The sequence below is a fragment of the Tyto alba genome, unplaced genomic scaffold (genome assembly GCF_018691265.1).
Source record: "Tyto alba isolate M040663 unplaced genomic scaffold, T.alba_DEE_v4.0 Super-Scaffold_3, whole genome shotgun sequence".
Taxonomy (NCBI): Eukaryota; Metazoa; Chordata; class Aves; order Strigiformes; family Tytonidae; genus Tyto; species Tyto alba.
Window position 1 is genome coordinate 9,915,455 of NW_024881304.1, and position 20,908 is coordinate 9,936,362.

At 43.4% G+C, this 20,908-nt stretch overlaps 1 protein-coding gene across 1 annotated transcript; it reads right to left on the reverse strand.

The window, feature by feature from the left end:
* Positions 1–732: 732 nt before the first annotated feature.
* On the reverse strand, positions 733–19,577 carry ACOX2 (acyl-CoA oxidase 2). The gene is made up of 15 exons (XM_009962602.3): positions 19,451–19,577; positions 18,360–18,645; positions 17,101–17,263; positions 14,521–14,672; positions 13,890–13,997; positions 13,026–13,145; positions 12,446–12,561; positions 11,873–12,045; positions 10,591–10,753; positions 9,761–9,951; positions 8,447–8,608; positions 7,353–7,458; positions 4,290–4,507; positions 2,436–2,568; positions 733–1,497 (listed from the first exon to the last, which is right to left on the reverse strand). The coding sequence occupies exons 2-15, from the start codon at positions 18,517–18,519 to the stop codon at positions 1,435–1,437; spliced, it is 2,028 nt and encodes a 675-aa protein (XP_009960904.3). The 5' UTR covers positions 18,520–18,645; positions 19,451–19,577; the 3' UTR covers positions 733–1,434.
* Between the last annotated feature and the right edge of the window lie 1,331 nt (positions 19,578–20,908).

The window sequence follows — 20,908 nt, forward strand, 5'->3', positions numbered from 1 at the left end:
CTAAGTAGTGTTATCTGGTTTGTCAGCGATTTATCTAGTGACTTTACATATTTTATCTGTAGAGTGCTGTTTCTGATGATGTTCAAGTCAAGGCACTGGAGTTCTGTGTTTTTACTCCGTTTTGTGTAGCCATTTCTGCTTACCTTGGGCACTTTGTCATAGTTATTAATAGAATTTCTGGCTATGCTCTAACTTGAGTGTTGCTGGGAGTAAGAGAGCCGATAGCTGTTTTGATGAATAGATCATGTTCTCCTGTGAAGTTCTAGTGACAAGTGTTCCTCACCACAACTACTTTGCTCTCTGGGCTGTGTGGACCGCAGCTCTTTGGGGATGTAGGAGCGGGGGCCTAGATTTCCATGGTAGTTGCTGCTTCTTGAAGGTGACAGCTTTCCATGCCATCTCTCACTCAAAAGGCCTGTCTCAGGGGTGTATTTCTCCATCATATTTTGTCTCCCCCTCTTCATATATTGCAGGGGTTTTGACTTTCATAAAACAGGCAGTAAGAGCTTTATTCTTCCTGTAAGGGGGAGGAAAAAAGCTGAACTGATGAAGCTCAGCAAAAGTGGTTGTTTCTTTCCTGCAACACATGGTAAGAAATATCTGTGTTAACTGGCATTGAGTTATAACCACAAGATGTTCTTTGCAACAGCTCGTTTACTAGCAAATTAATGACTGGCCTGGATCAGACTGCCCTTTCCATAATTATGAAATATAATAATTAGAGAATCATCATTCCAAATAATACACTTTATTGGAGCCCAAGATTTTTAGAAAGACAGTATGAGTGGCTCTATTAATGGGCAAGAAAATTCTGCAGACTGGAATTGGCATCAGCTTTGTCTGAATCTTCATTAGCCAGGAATACTCCACTGCTGAACAAGTTAAGAGCTATTTTAATTGTCTAAATAGATGTTCTTTCTAATACCTTTCTTGATCTAAGAGAACAAGTTGTTCCTAGAAACCAAGGACCATAATTTTACCTTCACTGGATTTTTCAGTAAAGATTTTTTTCTGTTTTTGTTTGGTTTGGGTTTTTTTTTTTTTTTTGAAGTCACTGTACAGTTATAACACAGTGACAGGGGAGCTCACAATGTGTATTGGTTTTTTCCTTAGTCATCATATAGTGGATTTAAAAAAAAGAATAAGAAAGCCAGTGGCATAGTTTTGATGCTATCAGGAGACTACAAGTTAGAAAACAGTGAACCCAAGACTATTTCTGTCTACATTGTCTCATCGCAGTGGGTACCACTCAGCATTGTTTGACTTCTGTCTGATTAAATGCAAATGGCTGGTTAAGAATCTTGTTTCATACTTGTTGCAACTGCAGGTAAACAACTGATTATTAATTTTGATTAGTCATTAGTGATGCTTCATAAATGTAGTGCTGCACAGAGAACAGGAGGAAATGTGTGGACTTCACTTAGATCACGGTCTTCATAATTTTGATAGCGTGTTGTGAAGAAGTGGCTTCAAATACCTCTCGTAGGCTGGGCTCATCTGTTCAGAAAGAGAATGTGGAAGGGAATTAATGATAATTAAGAAGAAGGAAAAGGCTATATGTTTTTTCTTAAGAATGATCTCTGAAATATAAAAAGCTAGACTACTTAAAAAAAAACAAAACAAAACAAACCACCACAAAATCAAACCTACAGCTACTTCAGCTATGTGCAAGATCCCTTTCTCTATAGTATGTGCTGTCTTTCATAACCAGTACACAATACTCATCCCAAACGGGACAGCTTACTATTTAACTTCAAAAAATATGCTTGGACTTGAATGCTTGCTGAAGGCAAATTTTGTGTTCAGCTGTAGAATTTCAAAGGGTTGCCGATTGCCACAGTAAAAAACTCAAGGCAAAATGAGTTTTCAAACAGAGCAATAGCTATTTACATCATGCAGAATTTTATAATACTCCACAATATGGATGAATTAAGTGAAAGTAAAGTGCTAAAGATCATGAAGGATGAAATCGCCTTATTTAACATTTATACTCTTTCTGGGTAAAAGTTATTTTTAAAAGTAAATATTGCACTAGTAAAAGTACCAGTGTATGGAAAATATCCTGCATTTCATGGCTCTTGCAGCCATCTAGTGTTGTTCCATAATATATAAGCTATGTAAACAGACTTTTGTTTTAGCTTACTTTATACAATATCACCTCAGTGATACATGTTTAAAAACCAAAACCACACTGGTGGCATGTGACAGTCCAGCTCCTTGGTACAAGCTCTAGTACTCTGGGACTGTAATTCATCTTTAGGTTAAATGTCTGAGCTAAACTATACATTTTGTCACTGGTCATTGCTCAGAGTGAGATATTAAGAATTAAAAGCTCTTATTCCACTTAGTTTTATCTGTATTGCTTTTATTAACAGAAAAAGAATTTTTGCTCTGGCTAAGGCAGAGGCTGCTTGGCTGTAATCCAGCATCCAAACCTGTTTGTTGGTCGGTGACTTCTGAGCCCACTCGTACAGCCGCTGGTAAACCTGTCCATCGTAACTGCCAAGCGCAGAATTCAAGCTCTTGTCTGTGAAGTCAAAAGCATCCACTAGTGGAACAGCATCCTTCCTAAGGAGTAGATGAACGACATTAATTTTACTGAAGCAGGTACTGCGTTGTAAGGGAGGAAGATTAGTCAAAAGTAAACTTGAAAGTCAGTTGTCCAAGTCTAAAAAGCTTGTGCCAGTTTTTCCCCTTGCCTAGGCTGTGGGGAAAATCCTGCCTGTTTTGATTCCATGGAGGCATGTTCTACTAACACCCTGAGCAATCTGTGTTGTTGAATGGGTATTTGCAGGGTTTTGTGATCACCTGGAATCTGTCCTTAATTCCCTAATTTAGGACTCAATCTCATGTCAGATGTTTTTTTCAGCAGACTCTGCCAGTTCTTGCTTTTGTTTTTTGTTGTTTTGTTTTTCTTATGCTGTATGTGTTTGTCTTACAAAATGGAATAAGGTTGCTGCTAGATTGATGTGAAGTGCTTTGCTGATCTCTAACCTTCATCTACTCTTAAGTATTTCTATTACCTCATCATGGGGTGTCAACATCTTCTAGTCTCTTTGTGTCTGTAAGAACAAAGCAACCCTGAACCACACCAAGGGCCCATCTAGCCCAGGGGCCAATCTAACAGCAGTCAGCAAGAGATAGCTAGAGCATAAGGACAAGTATGTAATGACAGCATCTTCTCCTAAGCAGGAGGTGGTTTCTTTTTCCTCATCCTCCCATCGTCCTGGGTGTCAGAAGTTGTGCTGGCTGTACCTCACACCTGAGGCACAGGGATGCAAAGCAGTTTGCTCAAATGTTGGCATTTGCATCTACCAGTTCCTTTTGGGGAAAGGCTGTTTGGGGGCTTGGGAAAGGTTGGGTTTTTGCTACAGACTGGCAAGCATTTCTAGCCTTTCTACTAATGGTAAGTAACTGACTCTACCTAGGTAAATATCCATTCCATTCTTGAATCCTGTTAACAAGGCATGGACTAATAGAGAAATTGCAATGAATTCCAGAGATGACAAATGTTTTAGACTTTTGAAAATGCTATGTTAAGCTTATCACTTAACTTGAATTCTGCGACCAGTTCTGAAAAGGCTTGCTGTTTGACTCAGTCCTGTTCAGCTCTTGGTTATGGTGTATTCCTGTTTCTCTCCAGGTGGCTTAAGTAGAATTTTACGTATAGCCACTTTTCTGCACCGTAAGTTAACATGTTCTTAACAAGCAGCACTGAGTAGTGAAAGATGAAATTTTTGTCAAAAAGCCTTTGTGAGTGTTGTGATAAGTTAAAACCTTACCATATCTCAGAATTCACACAGTTAGTAATAAATGGTGTCGAGCAGATGCATCTGAACTAGCTGTGGGCAGGATTGTTTGGGTACCCGTTTCAACTCAGCCATGGTAACAGTAGGCTGTATTAGCTGCAGCTTAAGCAGATTTTGCAGTGTATGATCGGTTGCTGTGGCTGCCTCCTGCCAGTGCTGCTCTGACTACATATTTTCCTGCTTTTGCTCTACTGCACATGGTAGACAGTGTTCAAGATTTCTTGATTTATAATGTAATATTTCATGTTACAGAAGTTTAATTTAGAGACTGCAGAGGAGCTAGACGCTTAGTTCTGTTTTGCTGTGAAAATGAGTTCTGTGTAGATATTTCAATGGATTTCTGCCAGGCAATGCAAATAAAAACTGAGTGAGGTGAATTGACTTTGAAGATGTTGCCATAGGTACAGCAGCACCATTTTACATCTATCACAGGGACAAACTGAATAGCTGTCTGTCTTCTCTCATGCTAGAGCAGCTCACCGAATGACAGCCAGGAGGTCCAGATACGATGCTGTGACCATATCCATTTGAGCTGCAGATACATATCCATCATACAAGAAGACCCCTGCATTTGAGAAGATCCCATGTAATGCAAAGAGGTCACAAAGATGTTTCATAATCTTCTGGATGCCAGCCTCGGTCTTGAGTTTTTCCACAGTTTCTGCTAAGTTTTTCACTGTGATGTAGTGGCAGTGAGCCTAGAAAACAAATACAATCAACAGTGAATGCACCTTAGAATGCTTTAGTAGGCCAAGTGACTCAAATGTTCTCGCAAAGAGTATAAAACCTTTTCACTTCCCTGGCACTTTTCCAGTCTGTTTTCTCTGTTTGCTGATTGACCAGGTCTTTTGCATTCATGTCTTACAGCAACAGTAGAGGAGAGATTTGGGGGTGTAAACAGTCAGTGCTGTGGTATTTGTACACTCTAGAAAACTGCTTCAGAAGTCATGGTAGTGCTTATTCTAAATATTTCTGATGAATACTCCAAAGAGTTTGTGTGATGGAAACACATTGGAATGTGCTTGTGTTGACCCCTAGGAAGTTATATATCAACAAGAGAGAAGTCTTTTGTTGAAGACATTGGACTCATGGTAAATTGGGCTTAGTGTCTGTAGGACTTCAACTCTGAAAATATCTGTCGCAGAAGAACAACCAAACTTACCTCTTGCTTTTGTGGTTTTAAGTAAACTGATCATTTCTGGGTTAGACACCAGTAGAATGTCTAACTGCCAAGTTACAGAGATATTAGCTGAGGTCCAGAGCAAATGAAACAGGCTGACTCCGCCTGTTTGCGGGGGTGACTCCTGTTGCTCTGACATTACTGCACTGGTTGGTGGTGTTGGTTATCTGCGTGGGTTCACTCCCCCACTGTACACCTCCCAGTTGTGGGTGTAGGCATGGCACACCTGCACTGCAGCTCTTCCTGCCAGCACCGTCAAGCAGCGTGGAGGCCAGTGTGGACTGCAGAACCTGCCTGAGAAGCTGTGTGTCTACTCAAGCAATTAACCTGCGTGGAGTCTGCAGCAAAGCTGTACCCAGTGTCTGGGCTGCTCAGCTGAGAGCTGGCAGGCGGCAGTTCGTACAGCTGCTGTGCCAGCCAGCGGGGTGAGTGAGTCTCCAGGGAAGGTGTGGAATACGAAATAAATGCAGAAGTGCCCCAGGAAGGCAGCAGGCTGTTGAGGTTTTAAATTTATGGGGGAAACTCAAGGGTTTTGAGTGACTCTTCTTTTCCCTGAAGTATCTAAGAAACTTTTGGGGCCCAGATCCCGTTTCCTGAAGAGTCTAGCAGCACAATTTCCACTGACAATACCACAGCCAGCCCTCTGCATATGTTAGGCTCTTCAGAAATAGTTTATTTCTGACTAGTCCTGTGTCTTCGTTCTCCTGCTTGCTTCTCAGAGAGCTGAGTTCCAGCTCCTCATCTGACACATGGTCTCCCCTGCTCTTCAGTCCAGAGACCTCGGCCACCCCTTTGAGTGGGTGCAGGAGGGAATGGCTTGTTCAGGTTTGTGTGTGGGGAGGGCTGGCCAGAGTCTTTTCTAGAGGTAATCTCAAATAGGAACCCTTTGCTTCAGTTTCATTTCACTAAAAAGATATTTTGAAACAATTATTTGGAAAGTAATTTTCAGAAGTCACTCTATAGGAAGTCTTCTTTATTTTTGAAGCAATTACACAGCTTTTCTGCTCTTTTCCAAGCTTCCAGCATTGAATGTTTGCTGCTTCCACTGAGTCTGTGTAATTGAAAATGGGGGGTGACACACAGCAGTCAGGTGACCACAAAAAATGCTGCTGCTGAGATCAAGTCTTTGCTCCCTTAGTGAATTATTGTTCTGAAGGATTGTAACTGTGCATACTGGTATGAGCAGATCAACACTTCTGATGGTTTTGAAAGGATCTGGGCTGTTGCTGAGAAAGTTTGACTCATCAAGGACTTCATCTGCTTGACTGACTACAAGGAGGCTGTTCCCTACTATGAAATCACCAAGATGGTATCACCACAGTTGGGTATGTGTAGGGTTCCTTTTTCCCTGTCAGGGCCTTTTTGCTAAGTCCATTTCAATTTGGGTTTGCTCTGGCTGAACAGTAGATTACAGCAAGATATTTTTCATTAAAAATTGAACAAAGTTAAAATAAGCCCTGGATCTGTTTCAAATTCTTCCTTTCCTCAGTTTAGGAAGGAAGGAAGACCTTCACCGTAATTGTAGAGGAATTGCACATGATTACGTATTCAAAAAAGAACTTTGTGTTTTGGAGATACTGAAGCATTTGGAGATATAGATTTTGGAGATAACAAAGGTTTTGGCTTTCTTTTAAAGTTAGGGCTCTTCTCCCCTCTTGCTTTATTTCTGCTTAGTTCTGTACTAATTAGCCCATGTTTTGGGGAACAAATGCTGCTGTCTTCGCCCTACTTCAGCTGAAGGCATGCAGACTGCCTGTCTAATCTGTGTAAACTGGGAGTTGGTTTTGAATCTCTTACTAATTTGACTTCGATTTGATTTTTCTTTCAGTAGTAATTAACATTGCATCCATCACTGCTTTTCCTTGTTTTCCCTTCAGTTACCTTTCCTTGTGAGAGCAGTAGATGTAAGAAATACCAGGAATGTTCCACCCTTGCTGTTGACTCCACCAGCTTTCAGAAGGGTGGCTTTGGGGAGGCTTTCCTCAGGGAGCTATAAATGCTGGATTCTTATGAAAAGATGAGCATTAGCTGGAGATGGTGGGTTCTTGTTGCAGGATATGGGAGGTCTGATTCTGCTAGTAGTGGCGGTATAACCGTGAATGCATTTTTTCTTTTTCTCTCTTTCATTTATACTCCCTGTAATCTTTTTCTACCCAGCTTTTTCAGATGACAGATTCCTCAGATCAGCAATTGCTTCTTACTACAGTTGTTCCACCATGCAGACTGCAGGGGTGCCCTGGTCTTTGTGGTGTCTCTTGGATGCTAACAGTAAACAGTGCTGAGCCATTAAGCTAATCATGCAATTTCTGTTGCATATTGTATCATCAAGACAAACGTCAAATAAGCAGATAAATTTTGCCAACCTTTGCAGCCTGTGCCAGCTGCACTGTGCACTGGTTCCATGCATTGTGCTTTTTGACTCCAGACTGAATCAAGTCTTGTAGTTTAGCTGCTGCGCTGCTTACGAGTCTGGAAAATTGAAAAAGCATATTGTATATGAATATAGCAGCCCACATGCACTCATTTCATACTCAGACTCGTGTAATCGTATGGCAAAATGGCATTTCTGACATTTGAAGTTATCTACTCTCAGTATGAGCGAACTTATATTGTGCAAAATCCAAGTACAAACTGGGAGAAATACCCAGACCACCCCAGTACTGAAGGATTTCTGCCCTCTCAGCTTCCAGGGTAGTTTACCAGGGGGTCTGCTAAGGTTTTCTTGGGTTGTGTATGTGTAAGGAGTGTTTGCAAAACAAAATAAAGGGGTGATAATATTGGACTGGTGTTACGTTATATTTCTACTTTTCTACACAGGGATCCAAATCCTGCTCCTGGAAGAATGGCGCTGTTTTTACACTAATTTGAATGACAGCAATGTTGTCTATCTGTTTACTGGGTTTTCAGAGATGATGCCTGTGTGGCCCACAACTGTGCACATAATAATTATGAGACCACTCATGATACCATTTTTATTTGTGTTGAGTAGTTGAATGTGTGGCTGAAAGGCTACAGAAAAATGAGAGGCTCTGTGTTTGCTGTGGTATTAACTGAAAACAAACATTAGTTTCACAGGTATGTTGCATTTTAACTTTCTGTATAGAATTGCAGAGAGTCCAGTTGCCAAAAGGTTTTACTGGATGGCAACTCAGTGATGTGGCCTGGGATTTACTTAAATAGTGCCATCAGCTTGGCATAGAGTCACCCTATGGAATGTTGTTAGGTAGCACAAGGCTTAAAAACTTCTGATGTTCTGAATGTGAAAGCTTCATACTGAACATTTGACATGGCTGTTAATCCTGTGTGAGTCTTCCTTTTCTCTTTCAGGAGCAGATGGCATCAATTCTTGTGTAACTTATGTTATTTTGCTCTCCTTTTAAAGCAAGGAAGAAGCTGAGCTCTTAACACATTTCTGATGTCAAAGAGAGAAACCCTGTCTCCCATCCTCCATACTGACCTGGCTGCCATGTGTTGATATGCATCAGTGTAAATATCTGGACTGAGAAAATCCAGCTTGTTCTTGGCTGGGCACTTCCCGGGTTTCACTGCAGCCAGATAGGTGACAGATGGTGGGACAGGACGGCCAGCGCTGGCTGCTGTCAAGCACTTAATCAGGAACCTGGGAAGAGGGTAACAGTCAGAGCAGGGAGTTGTGATCCCTACACAGCAAATGGTCATACAAAAAGTAAAGTGGGCTCTGGTAAGGAGCAGCAAGGTGTCACCCCTCCCATCAGTGGTCCAAAATGGGCTTGAACAAGTAATGACCTTTTGTTTTGCATGTTATTTGCAACAATCTGATCTGTGGTGGGTCTCAGGGGTAGCCAGTCTACCATATTTAATGCTACAGCAATCTGTAGTGATGAATTTTTAGCAAGAAACTTGCTGTGGCTATTAGCAGTCTCAGCAGCATGGTGATTAGATACATTATCAACTTTGCAGCCTGAGTCTTAATGCTCTGGGAGTCTTAACAGGGGTTTGCTCTTACCCTCTGCGATCCCCAACACAGTCACATTATATTAACAAACATGAGACCCTTTCTTGGAGGTAAACACGTGTCCAAGGAGCATTCCCCACTCCCTTATTTTTTTTGGCACCTCTGCTATGACCTGAACTGGCTAGGTCTGGAAGTAAAAGGTTTTACAGCATTTCTCTTGACCTTGCTGTTGATCTTGCAAGAAGAGGCAGTAATGAGTGCAGAAGTGTCTGCATGCAAGCACAGAGCTACATGGTAGCACCTTTGTCCCTGGGATGTGTACTGGTTTTCTACTTCTAGTAAAACCACATTATTAAAAGTTCAAGCAGCTGTGGTTTATTTCTCCTGTATTTCATCTACTCTGAATAATCATCAGTCTGTGTGTTTGGAGGGAAGTGGTGTTCTTGGAGCATGACTCATCCACTTTCAGTATCCAACAACTTTGCCTTCTCTGAGTCAACCTCACTTTACCAATATAGCGTTACATCAGTCGCTTAAAAAATAAACCACAAAACTTGTATAGCAATGCTTTTGCTACGCTACTAGACAAAGAGGAAAATGAGGTTATGCAGAACAGCACCTGCATACGTCCCAAAACCAAAAATAGAAGAGAGAATCCTATTCCCACACACCTCCATGCCTGTTAGACAGAAGACATGAATAGTTTATGTCCTGAACTGTATTTTTAGAAAATGCTGTGAGAAAGGAGTAGCTGGTTTTACTGGTTTTGGAGAAGAAGTGGTAGAGGTTGAATAAATGAGGGGGCAGGCCTTTAGGTGAACAGATTTGAATTGTTACCTGGCAGTTTGCAGGAGCAAAATGGTGTTTTCCCCTTCATAAATACAAGATGCAAGTATTTTAGTATACAAGGAAGGGAGTCCACTCAGCAAGGAGTAACCGTGTCCCCCACATGCCTGGAGGCAGGTCTGCACTGCTGAAGTGCAGTACTGTGTAACCATGGCTTTAAAGCCTGAAGAAAATGCATGGAGCTGTTTTAAAAAAAAAAAAAAAAAGTTATGTTAACGGTGAAAGTGGTCTAAAGCAATCCTTAGAATAAGTTTCCTTTTTTAATTTTGTGCAATTTCTTGGCATAAAATCTGTGTTAGATCCTCCTTTGCATGCTGGTGTAGCCTTTGGTTTCTGCCTGGGATTGCTGGGCACGCTTTGGTCAGTTTATGCATTTTTGGATTTCTGTCAACCAGCAGTGGCTTTGGCTGCCCTTGTTCAGAATGTGTTTTCATTTCAGGCTTCCAGTTGCAAAATCATATGTTCTATCTAAAAAGTCACGTTTTTCATTTTGGCTCAGAAGCGACTATTTGCATGTGCATTTGTAGATGAAGTTGTGAAATAACGCTTTGTGCCAGCTACTCGGAACAAGATTTTTATCAAACGGACATGCTTTTCAAGGACTTTTCACTCTGCAGTAGTTCCCAAAGCAAAAAATTTGGGGCGGTAAAGCAAATGCTTGTTGCTGACTGGTTGTGGACCTAGGACATGCCATTTTATCTCTTAGTGCTTCCTCTTTCTCCAGTTATCTAGTGGTGAGAGGAATGCTTGTCCAGTTTGTTAAAATACTTTGGCATTTAGAGATGAGAAGTGCTGCATGAGCTAATCCTGCCGCAACTCACCTCTGGCAGCGTATCGAAGTTCTTCCTCTGGATCTCATCGTACCCCCTGTTGAATAGCTCCTGCAGGTAGTCGTTGATGAAATGAAAGGCATAGGCTGCTGCCAACTGGGGCAGCAATTTATCTTGCTGAGTCTGGTAGTCAAGGATCTTTGCTTCTTGTTCCCTGTTGGAAGATAGCTGATGAAGCAGGGAAAGTGCAGACACGGGCATAGCTACTGTTAGTTTACCTATTGCATAATTAAAACCATCATTTTTCATTACCAAGAAACAGTATGTGAACAAGACGGAGCTGACGACATGGCATCAAATCTGCCCAGTTTGCTAAGCTGTTAGAGAAACAAGCTCAATGAGAAAAAAGTGATTTTTCTGCTGTGTTGGTGAACCAGCCTGACAGAGCAGAAGAGGCTGTGTGGGCTTGGTTGGTACTGAGGGGGAACAGGAACTGCAGGAAAGGATGAGGATGAAGCCTTCAAGGACAGCAAGTTGTTAGATGTTATAAGGGGAGGTGGTGGCACTGCACCCTGAAAAACTCCTGCTTTTCAGACTGGATCTTTGTGGCCTTGAGTGTAGATAGGTTTCTCTGAAAATATTCGAGCCCAAATTATTTTAAGATTTCTGAGTTTTTTTTTTTTTTTTTCAGATGTTCTTTACCACATTTTCTGTGGTCAGTGCACTTAGGACTTCAAATGGAACTGGTTATTACAATAGTTCAACATGCTGTGCTCTTGTGTTTGGTTTGCATTTGAACCAAACCACGTTCTCATTAGAATCTTCTTGCTTTTGAAAGGAGATTTAAGTGGAAATTGTTGAAATCCATGGAAATGAAAATATCTATTAAAAAATTACAGGGATTCTTACCAGACTAATAAAAATCAGTGTTGTAAAGTGTGGATATTGGGACTGTGGATGTTGGAAGGTATTTTAATGTTGTGCCCACTAGTATGATGTTATGGAATAAGAATTCAGCAACTTGTCCATTATGTCTGGATTCTGCTGAGTTTAGGTATTACATGGGAAGGCCAGTTATAAGAAAAATAAGTTGCCTATGTGAACCACTGAGCTATTCAAACTATGAAACTTATCTTAGAAAGAACTGTAAACATTCTCTTGTACTTTGACTGAAGCTCATTAATGTAAATAATGGGGAATCATGTTTGTAATACCCTATCTGGGCCAGGAAATGAGCCAGTGATGTGCTGAAAGATAAGATGAAAAGTAGAAGTCTAGGGGGGAACATGGTGTATGGTCCCTTTCCCACCGCTGTGGGCTTGTGTGGCATTACCCAGGCTTTAACTTGGACTGCCGGCGAACCACAGAGTATCGGATGGCAATGGTGCAAGCTTTCATGAGAGGTATTATAACTTCGTCTGAAATGAGGGAAATGCGCACTGCAGTCATTGTGAAATAATTTATCTTCTGTGACCCCTGTCTTACGTAGGTGCCATCTGGTTGAACCTAGAGTAGAGAGAGGATGTTAGATGCCACCTTCTTCAGTACTGGGATGGTTGTGTAATCTTTATTCACAGAATGAAATGGACATCTAAATCCTTCACTGAATGCAAAACTAAATATTTTTATGTATGATGGATGAAACATATCCATTTGAAGAGACAAACTCTTACAGCTTCTGGCTCAGATAGGTTCTGCCTGCCCTGTGATCTGCAACCTCTGAACATGGAATTCCTGACACCGTTTCATTTAGGATTCACGTAACTTTTGCCCTTGATAAAACTGCAGAGACTTGCAGACACCTCAAAGGAAGATTTTTGTCCTAAATTTAGGCAGGCCCCTGTCATCTCTCTGGCTGTGCAATGAGAGTCTGACAGGTGAGTTTGTGATGTGAGTCTGTACATACCTCGCAAAACTTGTTCAGCATGTTGTCCCTGGGGACACGCACATTCTGCAGCATGAGGTAGCCGTTGTCAGTGTGCTCAAAATTCATTTTGGGACCGATGTCTCCTGCAGTTACGCCTGCAGCAGGAGAAAATATAGCCTGTTTACTTCCACTTGAACTTTTTTCTCCCCATTTTGTGTCAGGCTGGGGATCTCAAAGGAAGGGCACGTTCAGCTCTGCTTCTTCCCCAGCATGGGTGATCTTGCCTGAGGGATGAAGCAGGCATTTGAATGCCTTGTGGTGGTTTGTTTGATCCATCTGTTACTTGTGTTGACCAGGGTGAGAAGTGAGGTGTTAATGCAGAGGTGGTCAGAGCAGCCCAGGCTTCTGGTTAAGAAGGCTTGGTCTGGATATGCCTGAGGATACATTAAATCTTCCTTTAGATATAAAGGCTGGGGTTAATGATAATTATGCCTTGGGTATCTGTCTTTGTTCGGTTTTGGCAATTATAAATTCCCCTGGGCTCAATGTTTTAGAAAACATTTAAGGGAAAAATAGGCAGAGCACCTGCACAAGTGCTGCTATGTCTGGGGTCATTTACCTGGGCAGAGTGAGTGGTCCCGAAGGCTGCGTATCTGCACGATGAAGGGGTGCACGCCGTAGCACTTCCCACTGATGTACAGCTGAGCAAAGACCACTGTGTGGGTTGCTGATCTTCCCACTGCAAGAAGAAAAACAGCCCCCTTCCTTTAAGACAAGGTACAGTACAAACACTTCCACAGTTAGCAGCAGTGTTAATTGTGTGTTAGGTCTTGCTGACATATGGGTCAGTGCAGGTGTGATCCACAGATGCTGGAAGCTGGAGACTGCCTAAATCTGCGTGCTGAGCCTGCTCTTGGCTCTCAGAAGTTGCATCATCTTTCTGCCTCTGTCACTGCCCATGAGGCTTGGATGAACTTTTTGCATCAGCAGATGAGAAAAAATAAGTAGTTAAAGTTCATGCAGCGCTGAAAGAGTGGGAAGTGCTGTGGCTGTTAGAGTAACTCCCGTTATTTTCTGTGAAATACCTTCCTGAAGGGAGCCATGAATTTCACACAGAATCCGCTATACTGAGACTGGCTGATGACTTGAATCCTTTATGTTGATACTTTATGCTGATGACCTCCCTGTAGTTTTTGGTTGTATTATTTACAAAGAAGAGAAGATTGATTCCTGCAGAGACAGGAGTTTCCCTGAGTGAACTCTAGCCCTGCCACCCAAGAGCTTTTGATAGATGATGTTGGCTCCCTTCTGGCCTTTGAACTTGTACAAAACCCTTTGGTCTTTTACTTGACTCTCAGGGTGTGCATGTCTTACCGAAGTCGTCTGCTAGCACCTGGACCCTCAAACACTGAGCTAGAGCAGGGCATACCGAATACCGAAGGAGGCAAATGAAGATAATCAAAATATTATGTGTGGTACTTACTGTCTCCAGGCCACCACTTCATGGCAGAAATCTTTGGTGTGTTCAGTATAAACTCCTGCGTAGCGATATCAAAGACTGCTGTTGTTTCCAAACCCTGAAGGTAAGTTCCTTTTTTTAAAAAGAAAAAAAAAAAATCTATATATTTCCTGATGGATCACAAGCATGGAGAGAGCGGAGGATCCCTGGATGCTGGTGTGGTTATCACCAGGGTTTTGTGGTTTACTCTTCTCACAAAAACCATAGGACAATGCTCCCAGTTACCCCACACCATCTCCTGCAAAGATCTTGAGCCACGTGGTATTCAGGCAAGCTGCCTGGTTTATGGAGACAACCATCAACTTGGGCAAGCTGCTTGGCTGATCCTTTCCACTGCTGGTGACTGCCTGCTATGTAACCATGATCTTTCACTCTCACTCCTGTTATTTTTTAGCACATTGGCCATACCAAAGCCAGTGCACCTCCAGCTTGCAGAGGAACACTGAGGACCTCATCCTCTAACATACAGGTGGCATTTTCCCCTGCAGCCACTCTTGTCCCAGTGAAGCATGGACAGCTTGAACTCAAATTTGCCTGAGAATCTGGGCCAGATAGTTTTGTCCTATGGATGTGTTTGTCTTCTTTGCAGTCTTACCGTGCCCCAGTTCAGTCTGGGCGTAGCTTCCAATGAGTTGATACTGGGTGGCGAGAGGAATCCATTTGGCAATCTGTTTGTCGGAGCCCAGCACTGAAATACTTCTCATGAAGATGCGGTGAAGGAGAAATGCGACGTCTCCTGACAGTGCCCTGTGGAGATGGCACAAGGGGTATTTTATACAGATGAGGTTCCAGGGGTGTGATGAACGAGGCAGTGATACTGTGGAGGTCACCAGACAGTACTACCTGCTGTCTTCTGATTTCTGTGTTGTCATACCTTACCCAATGTCCTGTATCAGCACAGTACTGCAGGAAAAGTGCTCTTCCAAGCTGCTTTTGTTCTTTCTTTCATAACACAGTTTGCTTAAGTGTTTCTAGCTCCTTATTTCACTTGCTCTTGGAGGAATTATCTGTTCTGAGTAGCAAATTCTGAGCTCCAAAACACATAGCCGAGCTCCAAACACACAGCCCAGTTCCAAAGCTCCTGTGGGTCTGATAGCTTGTGAGCCCTTCATATCTTTATTTTACTTCATAGGATTTTTTTCCTGATTATTTAAGTCGCTTTTTAAGTCTAAGCTAAAAAACCCCCACCGCTCTACCCTAAAACCCCCAATCCTGGCAATTCACTGTGGGCAACATTAGACTGAATTACATACATATCAGACCTGGATTTCCTGAACCTTCCCATTCCCATTCTGGGCAAATACCTCAGTATGTTGGGTTTGTTGCTTTACTATTCCTTGGGTGTTTGCTGTTAGTCACTGCCAGTGAACAATACTGGGGTTCATGGAGATTTGGCCTGACTTGAGATGTTTTTTTCATGTGGAAAAATTAAAATACATCCTTGTAATACCTGGTTTTTTGTTTGGTCGGATCCTTCACCATCACCAGCTGGTAGGGCTGCATACATCCTAAAAAGCACTATTCTGGAAGCTCTGTATAGAAATTTGGGTACAGTAATTTTCATGATGCAAATCAGAAACTAATTTAGTTTTAACTTTTTTGTGTGTGTGAGAAATCCTAAGAAAATACGAGGATTATAGTCCCTCTTCCTCAGGAATCCTCAGAATATATTCCCTGGGATTCCTCAGAATATGTTTAAATCACCTCACAGAAATAAGTACATGTGCTCTAACATGTAAAAATAAGCGGCTCTCCTGTTCTCAGTGGCTTGTATGGTCGTTGGCACGTTGCTTTACTGCAATACTCTAGTGAGTATCTCGTTCTAGATAGATACCTTTTATTGTTAACAAATGATGATGACCTTTCTTTTATACTGGCCCCGAGAGAGAACCAGTCATGCTGAAAAAGTGTGTGTGGGAAATATGAACAAAGAAGTTAAAGGGAAATTGCTTTGATTAACAGAAGAAGACTTAATGAACCCTTGGCAGCCCATTCAGAAATAATGTTACTTTAACTGCAGTTCAGAAAAGCTGGCTTTTAAATGTGTGCAAGGGATTCAGCGTGTCTGGCACCAGGACTTTGTCACTAAGAGCTTGGTGCTCACCTGGTGTTTCATCAGAGAAAGATGAAGGCTGTGCTCTTCATCCCGCAAAATGGGGCAGCACAGGGCTGGCCCTGCCGAAGCCCTTGGTGTCAGGGGGCCTGATAAAAGCAAGCCCAGGTGGGAGAGATGGTTGAGCTTTGTCAGGTTTTTAAAATCTTCTGAGATTTTTTTTTCTCATCTGAGGGAGGAGTGGAAAGCTGCCTTTATTGGGAATGTAATGATCAGGTCCAAGAGCTCTTGATGGAAGATTTCCCCCTTTATCAGTCGTATTTGCTGTAGGTGGTGAAGGGTTTAGCATAAAAAATTATAATCTTTTACATGCTGCAATATTGAAAATATATTTGAAAACTTTGAGGGCCAGCAGTGATTTTTAAAGTGCAGGCATTGCCCTTTGGAATGACACTCTTGAACTTACATCTTCTTACTGGCTATGTAACTCCATCAAATTGACAGTGTACACCAGGCAACAGCAAGACAGTAATTTATTTAGCAAAGGAGGAAAGAAGAATGGGTAAGCAATTAAAATGTGGAGCTCGACCCCATGCAAAGTGTTAAGAAATTTTTTTAAGGAAAGGATTGTGAGAAAATTTTATTCCATTTACCTACAGAATAAGGTGGTGTTTTTTGTTTGTTTGTTTTATTTAAATACAATATAGGTTTTCTAGATAGAGAAAATTACATCTTTAATTTATCTGGGAGTCAGTAATGTAACTTAAACAACACCACTTCAAATTCTGGTTATATGTTTAAAAATAGCTGAGGAGTGGTATGTGAGCTGTAGCGCAGGTTAAGGAGCTCGCTGAAGTAGATATATCACAATAAGGATGTGAACTGCTGTCATCTGTCAGGCTGTACCCATGTCCTACTCTTTGAGAAGTTCCCTACTGTGTATTGTCATTTTCACTTTTCCCAAGCATGCTGCTAAAGTAAAAGCCTGTGGCATGTCTGTATCAAAACCTTATCCATCAACTGTTGGCCTCTCCCAGTCTTTGCTAAAGCCAATTCTTGTTAGAATACAAAACTTTTAACAAAAAAATTAGTTGTACATTTAAAAAAATAAACAAAAATCACCTGTAAATGTACTTAAATTCAGGTCCCTTCTCAGTCCATCCCATCTCGTGCATCTTTTTCTGGAGATGAACAGCTTTTCTGACTGCTGCTTCGTACCTCTCATTCTGGCTTTCGAAATACTGATTTTCTCTGCTGAATACAGGGTCACGTTGGATAGCTTCAACTGTAAAGCAACACAGAAGAGTTGGTTCTCATAGGGCTGGGGGGGTGTGGACAGCACCTCAAGTCCTGCTCGGGAGGAGTGGACAGGACTGGCATCGTGGATGTTGATGCCATGACTTGTTAGGGTGACTGCAGGCAGTTTTTATTTTGCCAGTGCTGGTTCTGGTCGTTGTCAAGCCTGACTCTGAAAAGCATGGGGGCTGGGGAAGGAGGAGGGGAGAGGCACTGAGTGGGCCTGAGAGAGGAGTCTGTTGAGTGGAAATAGTGACCCTGTTGGGTAAGGCACCGGCCCTGGTCAGGGTGTTGGAGGTGACTTTGTGCCTCAGGCAGATAACGCCACAGATCCCTCTGTCGCTAATTGCTGTTCCCATGCTGTGATGGCAGCAAGAGCTGCAGTTAGCTGGATTCTGCCCAGAGGGATGGCTAATGCACTTTACCAGCCCTTCGCACTGTTGTGAAGAAGCTCTTAGGCTCACTCTTTCTGTGTCAGCCTGAGCACTCCTGCTGCTCCCTTTTTGCCTTGAAACCTTGAGTCCATTCACGTTTAAGGTTATACTGAACTCCAGTTGCACCGTGAAGTGTATGATCCCAGTGGCCTGTGCAGTTTTCATTTGATAAGGGTTTAATATGGATGTAGTTACAGAGACAAAATAGATTTTTTTTTTTTTCTCTGTACCCTCTGAGCACAGTCATGGCACACCCATCACAAGTAAGAGCAGCTCAGCCTGGCTGAGCCAACCCACGCAAGGAATTCCCCACCTGGATGAGCCTGATGTGCAAGGAGGGTGGTTGGCTGCACATCCCCCTTGCACAGAGATGCTCGCCTGTGTGACCCTTGGTCCTTGTATTTTAGTTTAACTAGTCTTGCCAGAGATACTGGGGACGGGAGCAGGGAAGGGGAAAATCTTCAGACAGTGAAGAGTGGCTGCAGAGGAGTCATGCTGATTCACACTAAGTGGACTCCATCTCCACCCTCCCACTTTTTTTAACAGACGGGCGAGAAGCAAATATCCAAGAGCACAAAACCCACTGTGCTGCAAAGGAGGGGCAGAAACAGCAGGGATGTAGGAGCCAGGGGCCTCATAAGGCTCACTCACCCACTGCCCGCCGTATCCGAGTGTGCTCCTCACCGCCGTCCAGCAAGACCGTGAGCTTTTCCACGCTGAAGGAGGCTGTTTGTCTCTCACTGGCGAGGTCAGGATTCACACTGCCCAGGACTGAGCCCTGCGCATACTTGCCGGTCTCTAGCAGAGCCATCCTGGAGGCTGAGCTGCTCTGGGAAGGGCTGGAGCTCGTTGGGCGCTGCACCCCTTCAGTCGGTGGTTGATGAAGGTGTTGGGTGCAGCAGGGAGCGGTTTCAGTAGTACATCCAAGATGTTGTACCTGCACAGGGGTTGCATGAATATTTAGGCACTGTCTTGTCCTCATTGCAATCATACCGACAACAAAAATTTAGGGCATGTTTAAGACCTCAAAACGCAGGTTTTATGATTTTTTTTTTTTACACATAAAATCTTTTTCTTTCACCAGTATGACCCCAATATTTTATGAGAAGTCGCTGCTGGAATATCCCACAACTCTGTGTTAATGCTTAAGAAAGTTTCTGGCCCTGGCCCGTTCCCCCCCCCGACACTGGGCGCTGCCGCTGCTGCCCAGCCCACGGGCATCTGCTGCGAGGCTCCAGGTTCTGCGCTCGCAGGCACTGGCAGCTCTGCCTGTGCTGCCCCCGGCCTGCTTCCCACGGGGCTCAGCTTTACATTAACTCCTAACCTTGTAATTCCCATGGTAGCAGGATTTGCTGCAGCATACTAATAAAAAAACCCCAAGTGTGGTGTGTGGAAAATAAAGCAGATTTTTCCCTCAAATAGGCTGCCTGCCTTCCTGAACTATTTAATGAGATTTTTAAACTCTGGAAGCTCTTGCAAATATGTTCTTAATTCCTGATTTTCTGATATTCTCACTTTTAATTCAAGGTCTCTTACTGTCCTGGGAGGGACAAAAGCGTCAAAGCAACATGCTGAGTACACAAGACTGGGATAATCCAACCTGTCCTTGAGCTGTCTCAGGAAGTGCTGGGCTCGGTGCTGGAGCATGGGGACGGCTCAGCTGCCAGCTCCCTCTTCTGTGCAGCTGCATAAGAAAAATCTGTGTGTCTGTCCGCTACATGCGAAGGCAAAACCCCACATACCTTGCACCACGGGTCCTTGGGGGAGCCGTCTGGCTGCCGTCTGCCTGCCTGGGTCACGGCTCCCGGTGTCCCCGCCGAAGGGACCTTGTCCCTGGGACTAATGGAGCTCGACCCGACCCGTGGGTGTTTCTGCGTGTGCGCAGCAGCGTGCCAGATCTGACCTCTGCAGGCAGCGGCCTGTGTGCATGCGAGGAGTAAAATCCCACAGTTCCCAGTGCCGAAAGGGCTGGAGCCTCTGCGTTTAGAAAAATGCCATTTTTCTGATCTCACTTCAGGCTATTTGTGCGTTGGAAGCTGCACTTCCAGTTTTGTCACCAAAGCAACACCCTGCCCTTCTCCAGTATTTTTAATTTTTTTTTTTCTTTTGTAGTCTGCTCAGGCTGGAGAGGAGCACCCCTCAGGCTCTCACTGTCCCTTGCCTGTGGATTTAACTTGCTCAAGGTTTTCCCAACTCTGTTATGGCACTGCCCTCAGCCTTTCCTGCAGTTTGGGGTGCAAGCCGGGAGACTGGGGATGTGTCTCGCAGGCTGGGTTGTGCTGGGGGGTGGAGGGAGGTTGATGTGGGGTGTGTGTTGCTTTCATCACCGGCAATCCTGAATCTGTCCCCAGTGTGTTCCACATGAGGAACTGTCATGACATGAAGAACTGCCTTTGGCATCTGCATGTGAAAGGAGGTGTGTGATTAGTATAAGCAGTCTTGAGGCATAGCCCATCGAAACCTCGCTGGCTGGGGCCGTGAAAGGTTGATAAAACGTTTTACAAAATCCTGCCTGAATCCCCTGGTCTCATGTCTTACCAAAGGCCACAGTCTCCAGTGAACCTTTGTGTTGCATGTGCCTGTAAATGAAGTACACAACTGCCATGGAAGGATGACAAGTGAGGTGTTATTATAAGCAGCTACAAGGTGGGAAGATGTTTTGGAAACCTGACCCGAAGAACAGGTTTAGTCAACGAGCCCTCATCCCTAATGATGAGCTGACTGCCCACACCAGTGCCGTGGGGTGTGGAGGGTCGGGAATGCCGTGTACCTCCCAGCATGGCAACCCCAGCAGGTATCCCATGTCAGAGAAATGCATCCAGGCACCACCTCTGCCTTGTTCTGAGCGGGAAGTTGGTGTCTCTGCTGTTAAGGATATGACTAGTGAGACAGAGAAGTCCTTTTTATTTGCTTTGCTGCGTTCAGTTTTAGTCCTGGCTCTTGGGGAGCATGGTGTGTGTGACCTGCATGTGTGAAGCATCCTCCCTTTTTCTTATCTATTTAATCTGTGGTCTTTGGTTGCTGCTAAAACGCTTAAAAATGTTTAAAAATAATGAAGAGAGCTCACTAGTGTAAGGATTACTTTTCAGTTCGAAACTGAGGTTTTAAGTTAAATCCAAAGGCAATGTATTCCCTTGGCTTTGTGGGTCTTAGCCTGCCAGGCAGGTGGGCATCCATGGCTGGGTAGAAATCAAATACAT